Source organism: Symsagittifera roscoffensis, chromosome 7, assembly GCF_963678635.1.
Source record: "Symsagittifera roscoffensis chromosome 7, txSymRosc1.1, whole genome shotgun sequence".
Lineage (NCBI taxonomy): Eukaryota > Metazoa > Xenacoelomorpha > Acoela > Convolutidae > Symsagittifera > Symsagittifera roscoffensis.
This window is the reverse complement of record NC_087068.1, coordinates 3,681,987-3,699,638: the sequence shown is the minus strand read 5'-3', so window position 1 is coordinate 3,699,638 and position 17,652 is coordinate 3,681,987. Positions and strand designations below refer to the sequence as shown.

Genomic DNA, 17,652 nt, shown 5'->3' with positions numbered 1-17,652 from the left:
AAACCAAAAGGAAAGGGTCCGCGATTTATCGGCCAAATTGGCTAATTGCAATTAACTTCCAGCTAACTCCACTAACTCTAAGCTATTCTCTCTCTCTAGAGAATCTCTGATGAGAACCAACTATCTACCGATTCTGCTAAAATTGTTCGTTTACTCAGAGAACCAACTACTCTTAATAGTAGCTAACAACTGTTCTGACTCTTAAAGGCTCTCCGGTACTCTCCATTTCCTTACCTTTTTTCTACACTTAGTTTTAGTTAAGTCACTCCATTCCCTATCAGTCCTGACATCCGCTTAAATCACCCGTCCGCACATGTTTAAGACTATATCCCTCCACCTGTCAACTCTGCCAGGTGCCAAGTTCACTTTTTTTATCAATCTTGTCACGCTTATTATGCGGTAGGTGTCACAAATTGACCAAGCAAACAAATGTCATACGATTCTAATCAGCTAATTTCTGACCTCAGTGACTTCAGCCCTCGAGTTCAACTCAACCTCCAAACCATGGTATGTTTACTCAGTGACTCTCCCAAGGTCTTTATTTTAATTATCCCGTTAACGTTCCGACCTCCCAAGGTTAGGGGGAGACCCTTTTCATGGACAGCGAATTCATTCCAAGCACCTAAAATTTCGATCTATACTCTATTCCAATCCCGACCTTCTAGCTATCAGGGGAACGTAGTTCGTCCATTAGGGGTTAAATTAAAATAAAAAGTCAACTCCGGGGAGCCAAGTAAATCCCCTGTCCGTTCATACTATTTAGGAGACCTAGTTCTTATGCTGCGGTCATATTTCTATCAATTTCCTCAGAGACTTTTTTTCTTTGGTCTAGTTGAATTGCTAATAATAGAACCTTCGCCAAGAAAAACTGACCCCAATGTTTACCAAGTCCACTTTGAATTAACTCTACTACCTCAAGAATGCTTTATAAAACTATATCTCTATCAGCTTCTGCTCTATTTTCCAATATATGAGTTTTCCTCTCAACTTTTAGCAAAGTGACCTATTCTCTTTTCCAGGAGTTGGGCTGTGGAATACGCCACTTTCCGGTGTTAACCTCGGGGTTTTCTATGCAATTTTGGTGTCAAGACGCCCAAAGGTCAACTTGAGGTCACCCAGGGGTCATCTGGTGTTCGAACTTCCATATTTGGGTTCACAATTCCATGGGGGTCCTAACTACCAAGTTCCATCCACATTCCATTAATAGTTCACAAGTTATCCCATTTCTAAGGTTCAATATCGCTTTTTCCAGAAAAAAGCTATTAACACCAGAAGGGGTCGCCGGAAGGTTTTCACTCACAAGGGATCTTTTTTCGGGTTTTGTATCTTAGTTTGAATGCTGCAATAAAATCATTCGGCCAATGTTCATTAATTTGCGTTAATTACCTATTTCCGGTGTTCAAATTATGACAAAAGATGTATCTTGCCATTACCTATCATCCCTCCAAGTGTCAGCTCCCTGTGATCATTGGAGGCCGAGACACGACTTGCGGAAGTTAGGGGGCACAGCGCCGGAAGTGGGGGTCCTAGGGGTCTGGGGCTCCAAACTGAAACTTCCCTCAACTAGGCCTACAACAAACTAAAGTTTGAGCCCAATAGCGCCTCTAGTTTCTGAGTTCTGATAGGGCCATTTAAACTTCCGGGGACCATTATCACTTGCCCCCCAACAATCTGAGGGGTCTTGTTTTTCGTATGCCCGGGTCAAATCATCTCTAGTATCCCTCCTCTGAATTTCATTATATTAGCTTCCTTAGTTCCGATTTTAGTGAAGGGGGGTTTGCCGATTTTGTCAAATTTTATTTTCTGCCATAGAAGGGACGATATCTTCGAAGAATGGACTAATTTGAGCTCGACCCTTTGTTTTCTGTACTACTTAACTAAATAATTAATCAATCTCACGCACAGGTCACTGTAGCATGTATTACTGTAGAATGAATCACCAATTCTACATGTAGACTGAAACATTGACCACCGTTTTGGATCCTTCTTTGCCCGATGGGTTCCAGTATGTAGCACATATATTCATAAAAACTTATCGTCGGAAATCAAAATCAAGTTCAACAATGGCAAAAATTAAAATATTCAACATGTTTTATTACTTGTGATTTAATTTTCATTTAACTATATGAAAACAGTTACTCAACAATCAAGTCACAGTAAAAAAAAAGAATACATCAGTGGACAAAAAACCGCAAATTCAGTTTTTTACTCTCCAAAATGTCTGTTTTTATTGTTCAGTTTGGCCAGCATTTACTAAAATGTTCTACAAAAGTTTTACATAGACTGAAAGCAAATAATCTGAGCTACCCCTTATGACCGAAGTGAAAATCCCAAGCTTTTCTCATCTGCGCCAAGTTTTTCAAATTGCCTAAAATTTTGAGAATTAAGGAGTTTAAATGAATTTTCACACTGAGTTGCATTGAGTTTTCACCTTTTTACTCCGCTTATACAAAAAAAATACTCCGATAAAAAACTTAGCGCTGATAACAAAATTTGGCATTTTCGAACCCAGATTAAATTGGCAAGTCTTTGAAACAAAAATTTGATCGTTCTGTAGAAGGCATTTTAAGTAAGAAATATGTAAGAAATATGGGAAACCTGAAGGCTTTGCTGAAATTGGAAGAGTAGCTTGTTCAAAAGTGACACTGAAAACAGACGTTTTAGAGTCTACAAAATTAATTTACGCTTAATTTCGCCGCGTTTGTAGCAGTACATTGATACAAAATGTTTTCAGGCTGTCGGGTGATCTTAATATTTGAAGTTTTACGATTTCACCATCTTTCAGCAAATATTTTATAAATTAATAAAAAAAACTATTAAAAAGGCAGAGGTGGAAATCAAACACCATAGCACTTTTTTCAAAGCCATTAAAAAAAATTTTGTTGAAATTTTTGATGGAGTTTTTAAATCGTAGTAGTTGAGAAAATGTTGAGTTTTGAAACTCGCTTGGCTAGAATATAACACTAAGTTTAATACTGATTAATTTTTTGACCTTCTTAAGTCTTGGCATTTGCAAATTTTGGTGATTAGTTTGGCATTTGAACCAAAAGTTTTAGACAAAGAGACAAACTGTTTATCACTAACACACCTGTTCTGATAAATAACTCTTAAAAAAAGTATCTCGAAAAATGAAACTGAATCCTTACTTTCGATGTTGGGTTAACGGAAGCTACTCGAGACAGTTTTTTTCAATATTACGCTTGGACAGCATTCGACCGAGCTCTGCGCTCTCCGTGCTGTTTGTGAATCATATAGCGAGTTATGAATCAATCAAGAGGTCTCAAAAATTGCCATAAAAAGACCTGTCAATAAAAACTTCAATTTCGACTGGTCAGGATTTCATTTTTTAAATCTCGACTGTACTTTTAGATTACTTTAGATTATGTCCACAGCAGCTAATTGGCTGAAATGACAAAAAATAATTGGGGTTTCTGCAGTTCGCAGAGGATCTGTGGTTAAAAACTATGCAGCCTGTTTAAGCATAGTTTATTCTATTATGTCCCCACATTCCAGACTGATAGGTTCAGTTGAGCGATGCTTTTCACATGGTACCACTGTTTCAGCCGATATTGGTCAGGCTGTGGTAGACCTGAAGCTAACGGTCAAGTGAGAGCTCGGCCTCACACACTATCCTTGCCATATCCGCAGCTTCCGATGTTATAATTGGCTGAATTGGTTTTTGGCTATTCTACCTATTCACTAAATGAAATCTTAATTAAGTTTTCAGTATTCTGAACCGGTTTGAATTATGAAGAATTGAATTTTTTTAGTTTCCTTAATTATTAACAAAGAAGACTTACACTATCTGTTTTGAAAAGTTATCAAAAAAGAAAAAACTTTCCCTTAAAGCAACCAGGTTGAGCCTTAAATAAATTTTTGACTAGCAATTTTGGCTTCAGAAACAAAGTTTGAATTCTCAACGGACAAAAATTAGTCAAAGAAACTTGAAATTACTATCTTTCTTAGTAATTACAACAATAATTAAACAACTCAGATGACATACCATCGTTTTCAAAATTTTTACAAGAAGCTAAGCTTAAGCTAAGTCAGAACGCAGATGCCGTATTTTACAAGATATTACCAATTTCTTGCAGAATAGTTAGTCAAACGAAGGATTTAGCCAAAAAAAAAGAAAAAGAGAAAAGAAAAAACTAAATCATATCCGAATACAAAACTCCTCCTCAATTTCTCTAATTGAAAATCTGTACTCCCAGTTTAAAAATCTTTACTTCCAGTTACAATTCCCTTGCTTATCGCACGGTTAAGCATAAAACAATATTCTATGATTAAACTGCCCAATAGGAGAGGTTCGAATGAAACGGAAAAAAGAGCATTTTTCTACGAGAACATGCATTGAAATAACATTAGGGTTCAAAACGACAACTTGAAGAAACAATTTGTCAAAACGAAGAATTGGTTTGTTTTGAACGATTGGCCTATCTGAGTAATAAAACTTTTTGGTTCAACCAAAACAACAATTTGAACTTGCAATTAGTACTCTGACTTTTTCACCGAACCAAAAAATAATACTCTACTTGTTGATATTTTTGATTGCAAAGTTGCGAAAACATGTTAACAGGATATTCGGGATTTGCCCTGAATTGAGTAGTCTTGTTTAGTTTTGCTACCAAAAATGGTCTAACTTATGGTTCAATTGGTTATAAAATACTTCAGAAAAGGAAAAACTTTAATTCAGGAAAGGACAAAAGGTTTAAAGGTATATATATTGCTTCATCCCGGATACATTTCAATCGACACCCATTTTTATTTAAGTCAACATGAATTCTTTAATCTTTCGTATTCTCAGACTCTTTTGAAACTTTTGTGAGTCCTCTGTTTCTGCCTGACAAGTCAGTTTATTGAGAGCGGTTTCATTTTGTTCACGTCTGAAGTACGTTTGTTATTAAATAACATTAAAAATTAACGATCCGATTATAGTTTTTGTTTGATTTTATAATTTTCGAGAGAAAAACGCATGCTGAAATTTATCATGGTTCAAATTAACTATTGACAAAAAAATAAAGGCACAATTTATAACAAGTGTGGTTTTTAATCTCGGCTCAATTTTGAGTGTTAAGAAAGATTGAAAGCAAACTTAGATCACTCTTAAAATATGCTCTAATATACATAAAGCTACAGCCTCTGTCATCGGTAAAACCAAATTGTATGATTTCTTAATTAAAAACCAACAAATTACCGTCAGAAAAGTCTCAAGCTAGGTCTTTTTAGTACATCAATGGCTTTTGCTTTTAATGAAGGCAGTTTGGCAGCAATAATCTTGCAAACAAATCAGGCGTGTAATTCTCTACGTCAACTGAAAAAAGTGAACGGTTTTTACCTGGATCCTCCGCCGAGCCGTGATACAACCAGAACATTTTGTTCATTTTCATTTGCTTAAAGAAACTTTTTGTCGTCAAGTTAGTTGTCTTTCATTTTACGGTTCAAAACAAAAATTAACTCAATAAAAATGAGATTGGGACTTGTCACCGCCGCTGTGTTGCTGTTCGCTTGTCTTGTAGAAGGTGGGTAGTTCCAAATTGACTTAAAAAAAGGTCCACGAAATATCTCAAACCTTTTGCAATCAGTCCCTTTCGAGAAAACCTGTTTCGTCTCTGTAATAGTTTCACTCATTCTAGAATCAAATCCAGCTTCAAAACAAAATAAAAATAAAGCAAATCGGGTAAAAAAGTTATTCTACAAATATTTGAGACAAATGTGATTTTTGTTTCAGCAAACAAGCATCACAAACGATCTTTCCCGAAATTTGCTGTTAGGAGTGATGAACTCCGCCGAGAAACAGAAGAGAGAGGGTACGTAATGACGGACGCCGACATCGGGGTGAAGCACAAGAAGCCGAAACATGACTTGCCTGCAAGCGGTAGTGGCAGCGGTTTCGTGAAACGAGAGGAAACCGAAGAGCGAGAGGTTGAAAAGGGGGTTTCCGAACAGCTCGAGAGAAGGCGAGCCTCGCATCGGCTGCAACAGAAGCGAGAGCAGCAGGGCGCTAGGAGGGATTCGAACGAGAGACGACAGGTTCCCGGGAACCAGAAGAGAATGATGCAACCTCGCGGGTTCCACGGCCAGAACCGAAATCATTAAGCGAAGAAGAGAAAGATAAACAGAACAATGTTTACAAATTTTTATTAAAAAAATCAACTAATTTGATATTTCGTAATAATGCCATATGTTTATATTAACCATAAGCCAATGTTATACTGTCAACGTGTATATAATAGTGTGTACGATTTTGTGTAAGCAGGAACAAAAAATTACTTTCAGAAAAGCTCGTTTTTACCTTAATAGATTCTTGCAATGATCAGAAACTCACGATTGCCATAATTTACTGGTCACGATTCAAAACTTGAAGAAAAGACAAATTTTTGCTATATTGAGGATTGCGAGTGTCAAATGACTATAGACATGAGAAATTACGGAAACCGTAAAAGCAAAAAAAAAAGAGAAAACAAAATGACGTTTTCGAAACGAAACTTTACGGAAACTTCTAATGCAGTTCGAATCACGGCTGAAGGGCTTTGAAATAACATACATTTTGACTACATTTGAGGTTTGAAAGAAAGAATTGATTTCTCCAGTCAGCATTATTATATAAGCAATTTAATTTAAATAACATACTATTTCAGCCACTGGTACCAGGAGAAGATAGCCAAAGGGACCGATCGATCATCTAGCCCTTGTTGAGTTAATGTTTAGAATCTTAAATAAAATTGTTTTTATTTTGAACAGATTTTTCAAACTGTGAAAAATGAGCTCCCATCATCAGACAATTATATGAACACCATATATTGCTATCAAGATAAATGTAGGTAACAATGAAATAAACAGAAGCGACGCAACACTTGCGACAACATGGCAAATAGTGAAAGAGACAAAAACCGTTTTTGTTTTCTAAAAAACTAAGTTGTTAAATTACTTGTTTGTAAGCTGTTATGATCTTAGTTGATCCAGTTCTTAAGATTGTTAATCACGTGACTGCTAAATTATTGCATAGCCATCAGGAGAGTCTTGGAGAAAAAAAACAGAATTAAACTATAGCTTTCTTTGTTCAACGTGTGCGAAATTAAAAAACGATTCTGAAATGCATCAAAATCTCTCCGCCAAAAGAGTATTTCCGGGTATAACAAGCAAAAACAATATCTTCTTATGCAAAACTGTAATTACAATAAATAAATAGTTTAAATTATTCTGACGGCGATTACAAAGTGAGGTTTCTTTTTGTTCTAATTTCTAAGTCGCTCTACTAATCTAAGATTCGTGCTTGTGGTTGCAAGCAAGAAAGAGGCAACATTTTTGGTACCAAAAAGTTCAGATATCAATCAGAGATCAAAAAGTGTTTACCACAAAGAGCTGAACTCCCTATTTCAACTTCCGCTGATAAATGAATAATCGAAAACGAAAATTATCTCCTAAATTCAAGAAAAAAGTATCTAATTGAGACACAAACTACATTTACACAGTTTAGAATTTATCAAGTTGTTAAGACATCATCTTGCCTTGTTTAATAGAGGTTTTTTTTCCTCAAGCAAGCAATTTCTATTTTTTTGGACTTCAATCATTGCGCAAAATCCTCAAAGGCTCTCCCATAACATGTTTCTTCAAAACTGAAACCCAGTTATCTCTGTCGTTTTTACTGTTGGCTCTGAAAACAATGTCCGGAATATTCTCGTGTTCCAGTTTGAAGCAAAATTCAGCCGGTCTGTGGTTCACGTCTTGAGTCAGTTTTCGGACTCGCCAGCTGATTAACGGCTGGGTAGAAATAGCCCGGATGTCGTTTTTCTGGATGTATTCGTAGAGTACACATTCGTTCACGGCGTAGTACGAAGTCTTCCAGGTTCCTTCCCGAAGTGCTTCCAGGACCCCGCAAACATCGTGGGAATCGGCGTTGCCTTGGAGGGCATAAATGTCACCTTGAACAAGAAAAACGCTTTTGAATTTCAAATTTTTGCTCTGATCGGAACCTATTTTTATTATAATCAATTAACGAAACTGTCATATCACTTATGGGTCAAACTAATCACTCATGGAACGAGACTGTCAAACCACTTATGGATTTTTGACTAATGGCGTCCAATAACAAACTCCACAGATAAAAGTCAAACTTTCTGATACGAGTTTGACGGAGAAGGCAGTAATGGTGAAGTGAGTCAAAAACCTTTTGAATCCACTCCTGAGAATAACCATTTACAAAATAGTTATAGAGCAATCAGCGAAATCCAAAATTTCACATAGACGTATTCTCTACAGCATTGGTCAAAAGTTCTAATAGTGCTCAAAAACGTCGTTTTTCGCATGTTGTTTCCAAATTTCGCGCGCGGCGCAAACGTTTTGTGGCGAACTAAAAAAAATCAAATTTGCCGACAATTTGAACCCCTAAAAATGTCGACAAAAAATGTCGACAATTTGAGCCCCTAAAAATGTCGACAAAACTTTCTTTCGCCACCTCCTAAGAAAATTCTTGAGCACGCCACTGTCAACAGTGTAATAACTATAACTGCAAATGTGTGCGTGGGTGGATGCTTACCCTCCTTGAGGTACCTCTTGTACTTCTTGGACCTGCCCTCCCTGGTGGCTGCCTCTGGCTCCAGAGCATCGAAGCAGATGATGCATACTCTGTCCCTTCTGTCCTTGTAGGGGACAAATGCCACCTCACTGCACTGGGAGCAGATCGCCTTCCCACAGGCACGACAATGGTGGTACCTAACACACGACACACCCCTTCGCTTCCAATATTTTCTACTTCTTCTTCCTGTTTTGAAAGGCATTTAGAAAAAATCTTTTCACGTTGTCTCAATGCACTCAAATTTTGCATGGTGAACAAATTCTATGTTCTGAGCACCTTTGTTTTTAGTGCATGAGATAAAAAAAATCTCGCATTTATCCACAAAAGCGGGTAAAATTATATAGAAAATGAAAATTTTGCAGCGTGTTTGTGTATTTTTGCAGCGCGGCGGGGGAAGGGGGGTAGGAGAGATGGAAAAATGAAAAAAAAAAGCTAAGGTTCCTTTATTCATTTATCCAGTGATTATAAACACAACTGTTCAGAATTATCTAGTCATTTTATTTGATAATTATTTTAAATTTAATATCTGTGGTACGCACCCATAAAATCCTTATTTAATAACTCCTCAGACACTAAACGATCAGAACTGCTCTTTTGTAAGTACCCGAAAAGAGGATGGATTCATCAGTCGACATTATGTCCACAAAAACGCTGGAGCAAATATGCGAACCAAAATTTAAGTAATTGCAGATGAAAACTGAATGAAACTCATTGCTCTTACATAATAAGACTTTAAATCCCCATATTCTAGATTATCCAAACGGCCATGAGCATATTCACATTTTGTTTGACGATTCATGAAATTACATTGAAAAGCTTAGGATAACTATTTGTAAACTTACCTTTTTTGCTTAAGAGTGATTGTATGGATGAATGACAACTTGCCTGTTGAAAGCGGAGAACTTCCGGACACAGCCTGGGATCTGACAAGCCGACACTGTGTCATCTCTGATCCACACGGGGGCAGTATGTCCGAGGGAAGACACCCCTTGGGCCAACTTGCCAATAGAGTACAGCCTCTCGCGGTGTGCTGCACAGAAAAAAAAACAATTTATTCTCACGGTGTGCTGCACAGAAAAAAAAACAATTTATTCTCACGGTCTGCTGCACAGAAAAAAAAACAATTTATTTGAGATGAATTTTTATTTCATTTCTTTATACCTCAGAGAACTACTAGTCCACTAAACCTCTCCCCCTACCAGCCGAAAAGCAACGTTTTCTCTGAAATCTTTGCAAAAAAAAAACGTGTTTGGGCGTAAATCACAAAATGAAAACTCCATTTAGTTTTTTATACTTTTGACTTGCTTTAAATTTGCAAAAATATTTTGAAGGAAAAATATCAATTTTACTTCATCTGTTAAGCTTTCTTCATCTTGTTTTTTTCTTAAAACTAAGCGGATGCCCCGCTCGAGCTTTCCTCTTTTCCATTCTATAAATGCTACCCCCACCCCCCATCTCTTTTTTAACTCATCTATTCTATCCCATTTCCCCCAATCCTTTTCTCAAAACTAATCTGACCTTTGACTGTTGTCTCGATGGACTCGTACCACTCAGTCTGTTGGTCTGTGTCCTTGCATATCACAGTGACCGATCGGTCTTTGGACCGAATGATCAACTCCCTGTCTTCTCTGTTCTTGTGTGTCTCCACTGACATGTAGGTCAAGTCCATCTTCTGCTTGAACAGGTAGCTACTGTTCTCAGACAGAATTATGAAGTACATCAGCACATCTGAACACAAACATATTCACATTTTGATCACTCAATTTCAGCTTCAAAAGATTCCAAAAACGGAAGTTTTATTTCACTTAAAATCAGATTTAGAGTTAAATGGTGCAATTTAATTTTGGTCTAAAATTTTCAAACAATGCTTAAATAAGTAATTTAATAAATCAAAATAGCCGATTTGAACATCCAATCCAGGGTCAAAGAAAACTTCAGAAAAAGGAGTAGCACGGGTACCTGAGAAGAGGACGAAGTGTCTGTCCTCGTATCCATTGCGATTGGACTTCACCAGCAGTTCTTGCTTCACAAGACGTCTGTCCGGAGTAACCAGCTCCTAAATTTGTTCTTGCATAAATACTACGTTTTTTTTTCAAAACTTATTCTGCACTTGATCCGATTGCTCCCACTTAGTTCAGATTGACCTCGAGGGGAACATTATGGCCTTAAAATTCCAGTAGGACCAGATAATTTACTATCAGGGGGTATAATGGGTGGGGGGGGGGGGGTTAAAATTAGATAGAGCAATCGTCGCCAATTTAGTCAATGTGAAGTAATTACTTTCCTACCCCTATTATACGCATGTATTTGATTCTATCTTTTCTTTATTACAGCATAAGAACAACTTTTGTGATCATCTGTGAGTTCACCTTGAGTTCAATGCCGGCTACCTTCTGGACCAGTTCGTCCATCTCCTTCTGTTTCTTCTGTTCCCAGATGGCCTGGTCCGCCTCCTCGGCCACCATGCGAGTCTCCTCTAGCGCCCTCAGAGTGTCCTCGTAGTCCGGGTACTGCCTTTTAGTCACCTTGAAATACTTGTCCTGGTGTTCTGACACATAAAACAAGCACAAGTTAATACTTTTCAATTGTAAGACATGACAAAGACCTTGATGCCATTTTATTAATATTTGGTTACGCAAGGCAGTATTTTGGCTAACAGCTAGTCAATGCTTAAAGGCTCTTGAAAGGCTCCCTCGAGTGAGCTTCTATTCAGGAGTGTGCGACTATATTTGCAGCGATGCATCATATTGTAAGACTTACGCTTGTAGACACTGAGAAGCAATTTGTACCTCAAGATTCTCTGCACTGGCTCCATCATTATCGACTGAAATCACATACTTTTCGACGTTTTCGTCTTCCTTCTGACAAACATTTATTCAATTTTTCGTCCAAAATAGGTCTTTTCACGACTGTCAAAAATGATTATGGAAAAAACTCCGCCTTTATATCTGCCTGTCTTAACCCGTGATCCCAAAAATAAAAATCTTCCTGGTTGTAAGACTCATCATATATCTAAGAATAGCCATTTATCGAACCCAAAAAATGCTTTCAAATGAGTTCTCATTTTATCCAGGTAAACAATAATAAAATTTGGCAGCTAACTAAAGTTTTTGGTGTACTGCACAGTTTGTTTAGTCGATAAATTTTGTAAAGTATAAACAAATTGTTCCTTCATTGAAAACAAACTTTTTATTAAAGAGATAATTTTAAAAAGCGACAACCTTGATTCCGTAGAAGAGGGAGCCACCGATGTAAGTCTCGAAGAACTCCCGCAATTTGGCGTGTTTCTCAATGCCGTGCATTAACCCAGCGGAAAGTTCGTCGTGTTTGGTGACGTAGAAGTTGTAGACAGTCAGGAATTTGGCCACCTTGGCCAGAGCAGCCCCCACTTTAATCTGACCGGCCGCGGGGTCCCAGTTGATCTCAAGCAGCACCTGCTCGCTAGAAAGGGAAAAACTTGGCTTATAAAAACAAGTTGGACAAAAATGTAACAGATGTTATTTTGAAACCAAATTACCAATGAAGTTCGCGGCTTTCAATATATTTCACAGAATACCCTAAAATTATAGAAGCCGCTGGTAGACGCGTTATTTTTCCCCTGTTGCGGGAAATGCCGTGTTTTGCTTACGTATTTATCGTATATTGTTGGTTATTTGAACTTGGCAGTTATGATAAGATATCCGTCTTTTCGATACTCGAAGTCCATTTTTATCTTTTGAAATTGATTTTAACTTAATTAGTCAATTTGGTTAAGGTTCCATTGGCACCAGTATTCTTTATTGTTCCGACCATTGAAAATGGGGAGAAACTTTGGATTCGGGTGTGTTTTAGTTTTTTTTTGTTTTCCACGCAAAATCAGGTACCAACAAATAATCATCGGACTGGGTTGAGTGATATATCATGTTGAAGCCAAGCAGAAAAATTAAACTAATTTGGGAAAAAAATTTCTAAAGCGTAGTTTTCTGAAGACTATCTATAGTCGGAACATTCCCTGCTACTTGCACAGTAACCGGCTATCCTTGTTTTTTTTTACTTTTGTTTTCCAAGTAAAATCAGGTACCACAACTAATCATCGTATAGGGTTGAGTGACATATCATATTAAAGCCCTTTCAGTCGTGATTCGAACAACATTAAAAAAATGTTTGAAATTTTTTTCACAGTGTCGAGAAAAACGGGTTTGAAATTTTTGATTTTTGGTCTAATATCGAGCTAATAAGGCGACCAAGTATGCTTACAATAGTTTATTTAAGTTTACTTCTAGCTGTGGAAATTTAGTTTTATTCAAGTAAAGGTAGTTTCTGGAGTTTTTTTAGCGCAATTTTGGGAATAAAAAACTTGAAAATTCAAAAAGTTTTTGCAAAAAAAATTGAATTTTTTTTTAGTTTTTGTTCATTTTTCTAGTCTTTTTTTTTCATCAAGAACTGAAAAATTTTTCATCAAAAACTGAAACATTTTTCTAGTCTTTTTTTCCAAAGACCTATTTTACTATGACTCTCAAATATGCCTAAATTCTATTTTTTCGTCGAGATTTTTTTATTACAACATGCAAAAAAAAAACTTTTTTTTTTAGTATTTTTTAAGACTGTGGTCGGAACATTCCGTGCTACTTGCACAGTAACCGGCTATCCTTGTTAATATATCTGCAAATAGTAAATTATAAATTTACTATGAAGAACGAACCTGATCTTTTCCATCTGACAGAAGGAGCTCACAATGGTCTGCAGGGCATCAATGCCATGGGATCTGAAAAAAATTAAAGTCATTTCGGGCCACCGACATTTATACCACTGGACTCATAAAAAAATTCAGATAAAACTCATATTCTCCTAGAAAAGTTTACAAATAAAAGAAGGATATACCAGCCATGTAACTGATATGAAATGCAAAATAAATCTCTTTAGGATGTTTTTAGGTGTCTATTCGAGTTTTTTCGGTTGTTCCAACTGTTATGTATCGAAAATACACATGTTTCAAAAGACAATTTATCTCTTTTTGATTCAAACATTATCTTCGAAGCTCTAGACTGTCTTGAACGCTTCGGCTAATGCAATGAGATAATACTTAAATACTGCAACACGTTTGAAGCACACTCTGATTTGTACCAAAGATCTTTCGATCTACAGTCGAACTCTACCTTTGGGCTATATCCCCACAAGGACATTAATACTATGAGATGCTGGCTCGTATGATATTTGCTAGAAACACTCACCCCTTTTGGAAGTATGGTGCAATGGTGCTATTGGTGATGCTGGCCTGCTTGAGTTCGCTTCCGAGTATGCTGATCTTCCTCTTGTAGTTCCTCTCAGTCACCACTATCTCCTCCGCCCCGAAGAAGATGTTGTCCAGGTATCTCTTCTCTTTAATCCTCATCACCTCTTCTATCTGACTGCGCATCTCCGGGTAGGTGCCTGCACAAAAAAATATCTGATCCGAATTAAGATCGTTAAATGTTTTTTAAAAAAATCTATTTTTCTAATTTTTCCTTAGTAACCAAAGAAACTCCAGCTACCCCCCTCTGTCTCAAAAGGTGCCAGGGGCGTTCTAATGGAAGGGAAGATGAAGAACCCTCAAAATCAATGCATTTTGCTCCGCGGGCACCTCCAGAATAGCCTACGCTGCGAGTACATTGCAACTACATGAACGCAGCTATCCACCCAACAAACAATCGAGACACAGCAGGTGTAGCCGTGCCGTCGTCAAAACTCGTCTCGGAAGCATACTAATCTCAAGACTATTGAACTGGCACCCGACTAAGTCAACACTCTCTATGAAGATCAGGGCAAACATGGATGCATTAATTACAACATAAAACCGGCTATGGAAAATTGGTCCAGAAAGTTCTAAGTGCGGAAATAAAATTCAGAGGAACACAGTCTTTGGCATCTTATTCAATTGGATTCACTCTCACACCGGAGCGACTCACAACGGAATGGCAGACAAGACGGCTATGTAAGTAGTGCTAAACTGCCACCCTCCAAAAACACTGTTTAGACAACGTGAGATTAGTGATCCCGAGGAAGAGGAAGCGACGACAAAGCATTCTTTGACTAACACGAATAGACAAGGAAATCGAATAGACGAACCAGCGGATATACAGAGAAGACGTCGCAACTGACTAGTTTACAAAAATGTAGTCCTCACACCGCCAAGCCTTCCTCAACAGTATCGTAGCTGTCCGATTCCAATTAGGACCTGACTGCGGCAAAGAAGACACACTTCACTATGTACTGCGAGTTGACGATGTCTACGGTCATTTCGCCAAAGGCCCGCGTGATTTTCAAAAACCCCTGAGATGTATGATGTATCTTGAAACCGATGAGTCATTCAACACGCCATAAGAAGACAAATGATATTTCATAATTGTGCAGGTTTGTACCCGGCACTCGAAATAGTATGATTATTGTCTCGAAAGCAGCTTTACCGCTCGAAATCGGACAAAAAATCGTCTTCGAAGACGAGGACAAATTAAAAAAAGACAAACAAATCTTGTTGGTGGCTATAGGTTTCGTGACTATTTAGTTTGATAATGGAAACGATAGATGATGTATACATTGACTCAGACACTCAGTGTTTGAATTGATACCATTCAGTAAGTTTGGCGAAAGCAATTAACCAATTGAATCATCTTGCGACCATGGAGCAAAAGTGAAAAAATGACATTGGAAACTCAGCATCTTGGACTTCAAGTAAAAGGCGTAAAGCAAATGATGGTGATGAAGAACTGATGATCAAAAAAATCATGTGGTCTGAATTTTTTAAAATTCACTTTCCTTTTCATCTCTGGTCTGACTCACCTACATCAGGCGTGACAAGATCACTCATGCTGCTGGACGAAGGCTGAGTTGTGACCACCGACGATGAGTCATCCACACTTCTGAAAGAGCCAGTGTCAGTTCTAGTCATCCGTCCCCCATTCTCACCATCTGCAAAGTCCAAGTCGACGGGACGCTGAAAAAATAGAGGGCCTTTTACTTTTTGTTCAATTTTTTTTTTTGAAAAAAAAAAACAGTTCAACAGTTGAATATGCACTCGTGTTAGAAATACAATAAGGCTAGTGTTAAAATTTATCAAAATACTTCTGAAGATGTTCATTTGATTTTCAAAAACAAATTGCCATTTGTCTTAACTAATTATTAAATAACACAAACTGCAATCTACGTTTGTGTAAATGCATAAAGAAAAATTCATTTAGAATAAAAAATGTAAGCTTACGATTCTCATTGGCTCTGGTGTGCTGTAACTGGTCCTTGTGGTCGACTCCAAATTAGTGTTCACACTTTGGAACCACCCGCTTGTGTCATTCGTTCCACTCGAGCTCTCAAAAACAGTCGGCGTCCGAGACGTACCCGGCACGAGAAGCGAGTCATGGTTCTCCGAAAGCGTCTCGTTCGAGTCCATCGAAACTGTCAAGGTTTTGATAGTCAAGTCATCGGACAATGTTTCCTCAATGACAATCGGGGCCTGGGAATCCATTGAAATTGAATTTGATCCAGTACTGGTCTCCAAAAGTTTCGAAACTCTTTTCCAAGATTTTAAAGTAGAACCACTAGTTAATGTATCGGACCGCTTGTTTGAAAAAGTTCCGTACGAACCGCTCCTTTCCTCGCGTTCCAAATTATCAACGCTGATTCTTTGAAACTGCTGGCATTTTATCCGGAAGCTAAGCCGAGATTGATCGTCTTGGAGAACTTCGGTTTGGTGAAGGGTTGATTCAAGATGTGAGTTGATTTCTAAGTCAGAATTAGTAGTGGGATGTTCTTTCAGAATTCCTTTTAGAGGTCGATTTGACAAGGGTGCACTCTTAGTAAATGAGTCTTCAAGTTGATTTGAGTGGCGCTGCATTGTCAAGTATTGATATTATAAAATAAGCGGACACACGTAATACAATAGCAATAAAACTGAATTCCGTAATGCTCCAAGTACAAATTTTACAACAGCTTCATGAAAGCTCAGAATGGGTTCGAAATGTCAAAAATTCCAAACAATTCAACAAACAAGAAAATATAATATGACAAACAGAATCAAATTGACTATTTGTTGTTCGCTTGATTGTCCAGTAAAACAACCCGCGGCAAAATTAGTTGATCAAAATTCTATGTAATCATTCAAGTTAACAATTTAACTATTGAAAATTTCGCCCATGATCATTTAAAAAATTATTAGAAGTAAACACTAACAGTTAGGTGGTAAATATTATGTCTTCAATGAGTTTGAAATCATTTGTAGGGTTAGATTGGTTCATCTTAGCCTAAGTATAAAGTATGTGACAAAAACAGAGTTTTTATCTGGTTGTTCTTTTAGTAGCCAGGGAGGATCTAGGGTTTTCGCGAGGGAGGTGGGAATTTTTTCTGAATCAAAATGTTTGCTGACTTTTTCTTAAGGTTAAATTAATTGCATCTTCCTTAAGGTCAAATTAATTGCTTCTTCCATCTCAATCAAAATAAAAATACCATCTTAATTTGAACTAAAAACTCTGCTTCAGATGCAATTGTTTAAAAAATTTCAGCCTAACTTTCTTCAGAGCTTGCTATTCAGTTACATTAAGCAAAAATATCGGTGACGAAAAGACAAATAGCCAAAAAAGATGCCCAAAAAAGTACCAAATTGGGACACTTTGGGTCGTAAATGAGTAGACAGAATTATTTTTGATTAGAAGAAGTGTGGTACATATAAAATTTTTAAATGAAACTGGTTGTACAAACAAACTCAACAAGAATCATGCAAAAAGCTATACAGCCTATCGAGACACAACCTTGAAAAACGTAGTACAAAAAATACGAGACAAAAAGGAATTGAACCGCGCTTATATTAAAAACAAAATTATCAATCGGTGTTATCTATAAGATACATTGAAGACATGTTTTTGTAAAGCTGATTAGCTGATTCTCAGTAAACTGTTTTGAACTATCTGGTATCATATCATATAACTGCACAAACTTTAAGCCTTTGAAGGAAATATTTTGCCATGACCGCTGCCTTAATTGTCTTTTAACTTTCAAGTTAGGCTAAAATTTGGCTGTAGCAGCTCGATAACTACGTCGCGTTCTCAATTAATCCAACAGAAAAGTTCTCA

General features: G+C 37.3%; 3 protein-coding genes across 3 annotated transcripts in view; 1 reads left to right on the top strand and 2 right to left on the bottom strand.

Annotated features, from left to right (window-relative positions):
* LOC134852180 (oligosaccharyltransferase complex subunit ostc-like) overlaps window positions 1-17,652 on the bottom strand; it is a 506,030-nt gene that overhangs the window by 82,096 nt on the left and 406,282 nt on the right. The window lies entirely within an intron of this gene.
* Window positions 5,252-6,283, top strand: LOC134851659 (uncharacterized). Its single transcript, XM_063867837.1, has 2 exons — window positions 5,252-5,522; window positions 5,732-6,283. Exons 1-2 carry the CDS (start codon window positions 5,468-5,470, stop codon window positions 6,097-6,099), a joined length of 423 nt encoding a protein of 140 aa, XP_063723907.1. The 5' UTR covers window positions 5,252-5,467; the 3' UTR covers window positions 6,100-6,283.
* LOC134851408 (FYVE, RhoGEF and PH domain-containing protein 2-like) lies at window positions 7,430-16,554 on the bottom strand. The gene is made up of 12 exons (XM_063867475.1): window positions 15,792-16,554; window positions 15,374-15,527; window positions 13,789-13,987; window positions 13,260-13,322; window positions 11,800-12,019; window positions 11,339-11,402; window positions 10,948-11,126; window positions 10,538-10,634; window positions 10,097-10,306; window positions 9,464-9,608; window positions 8,540-8,715; window positions 7,430-7,925 (listed from the first exon to the last, which is right to left on the bottom strand). The coding sequence occupies exons 1-12, from the start codon at window positions 16,419-16,421 to the stop codon at window positions 7,567-7,569; spliced, it is 2,496 nt and encodes an 831-aa protein (XP_063723545.1). The 5' UTR covers window positions 16,422-16,554; the 3' UTR covers window positions 7,430-7,566.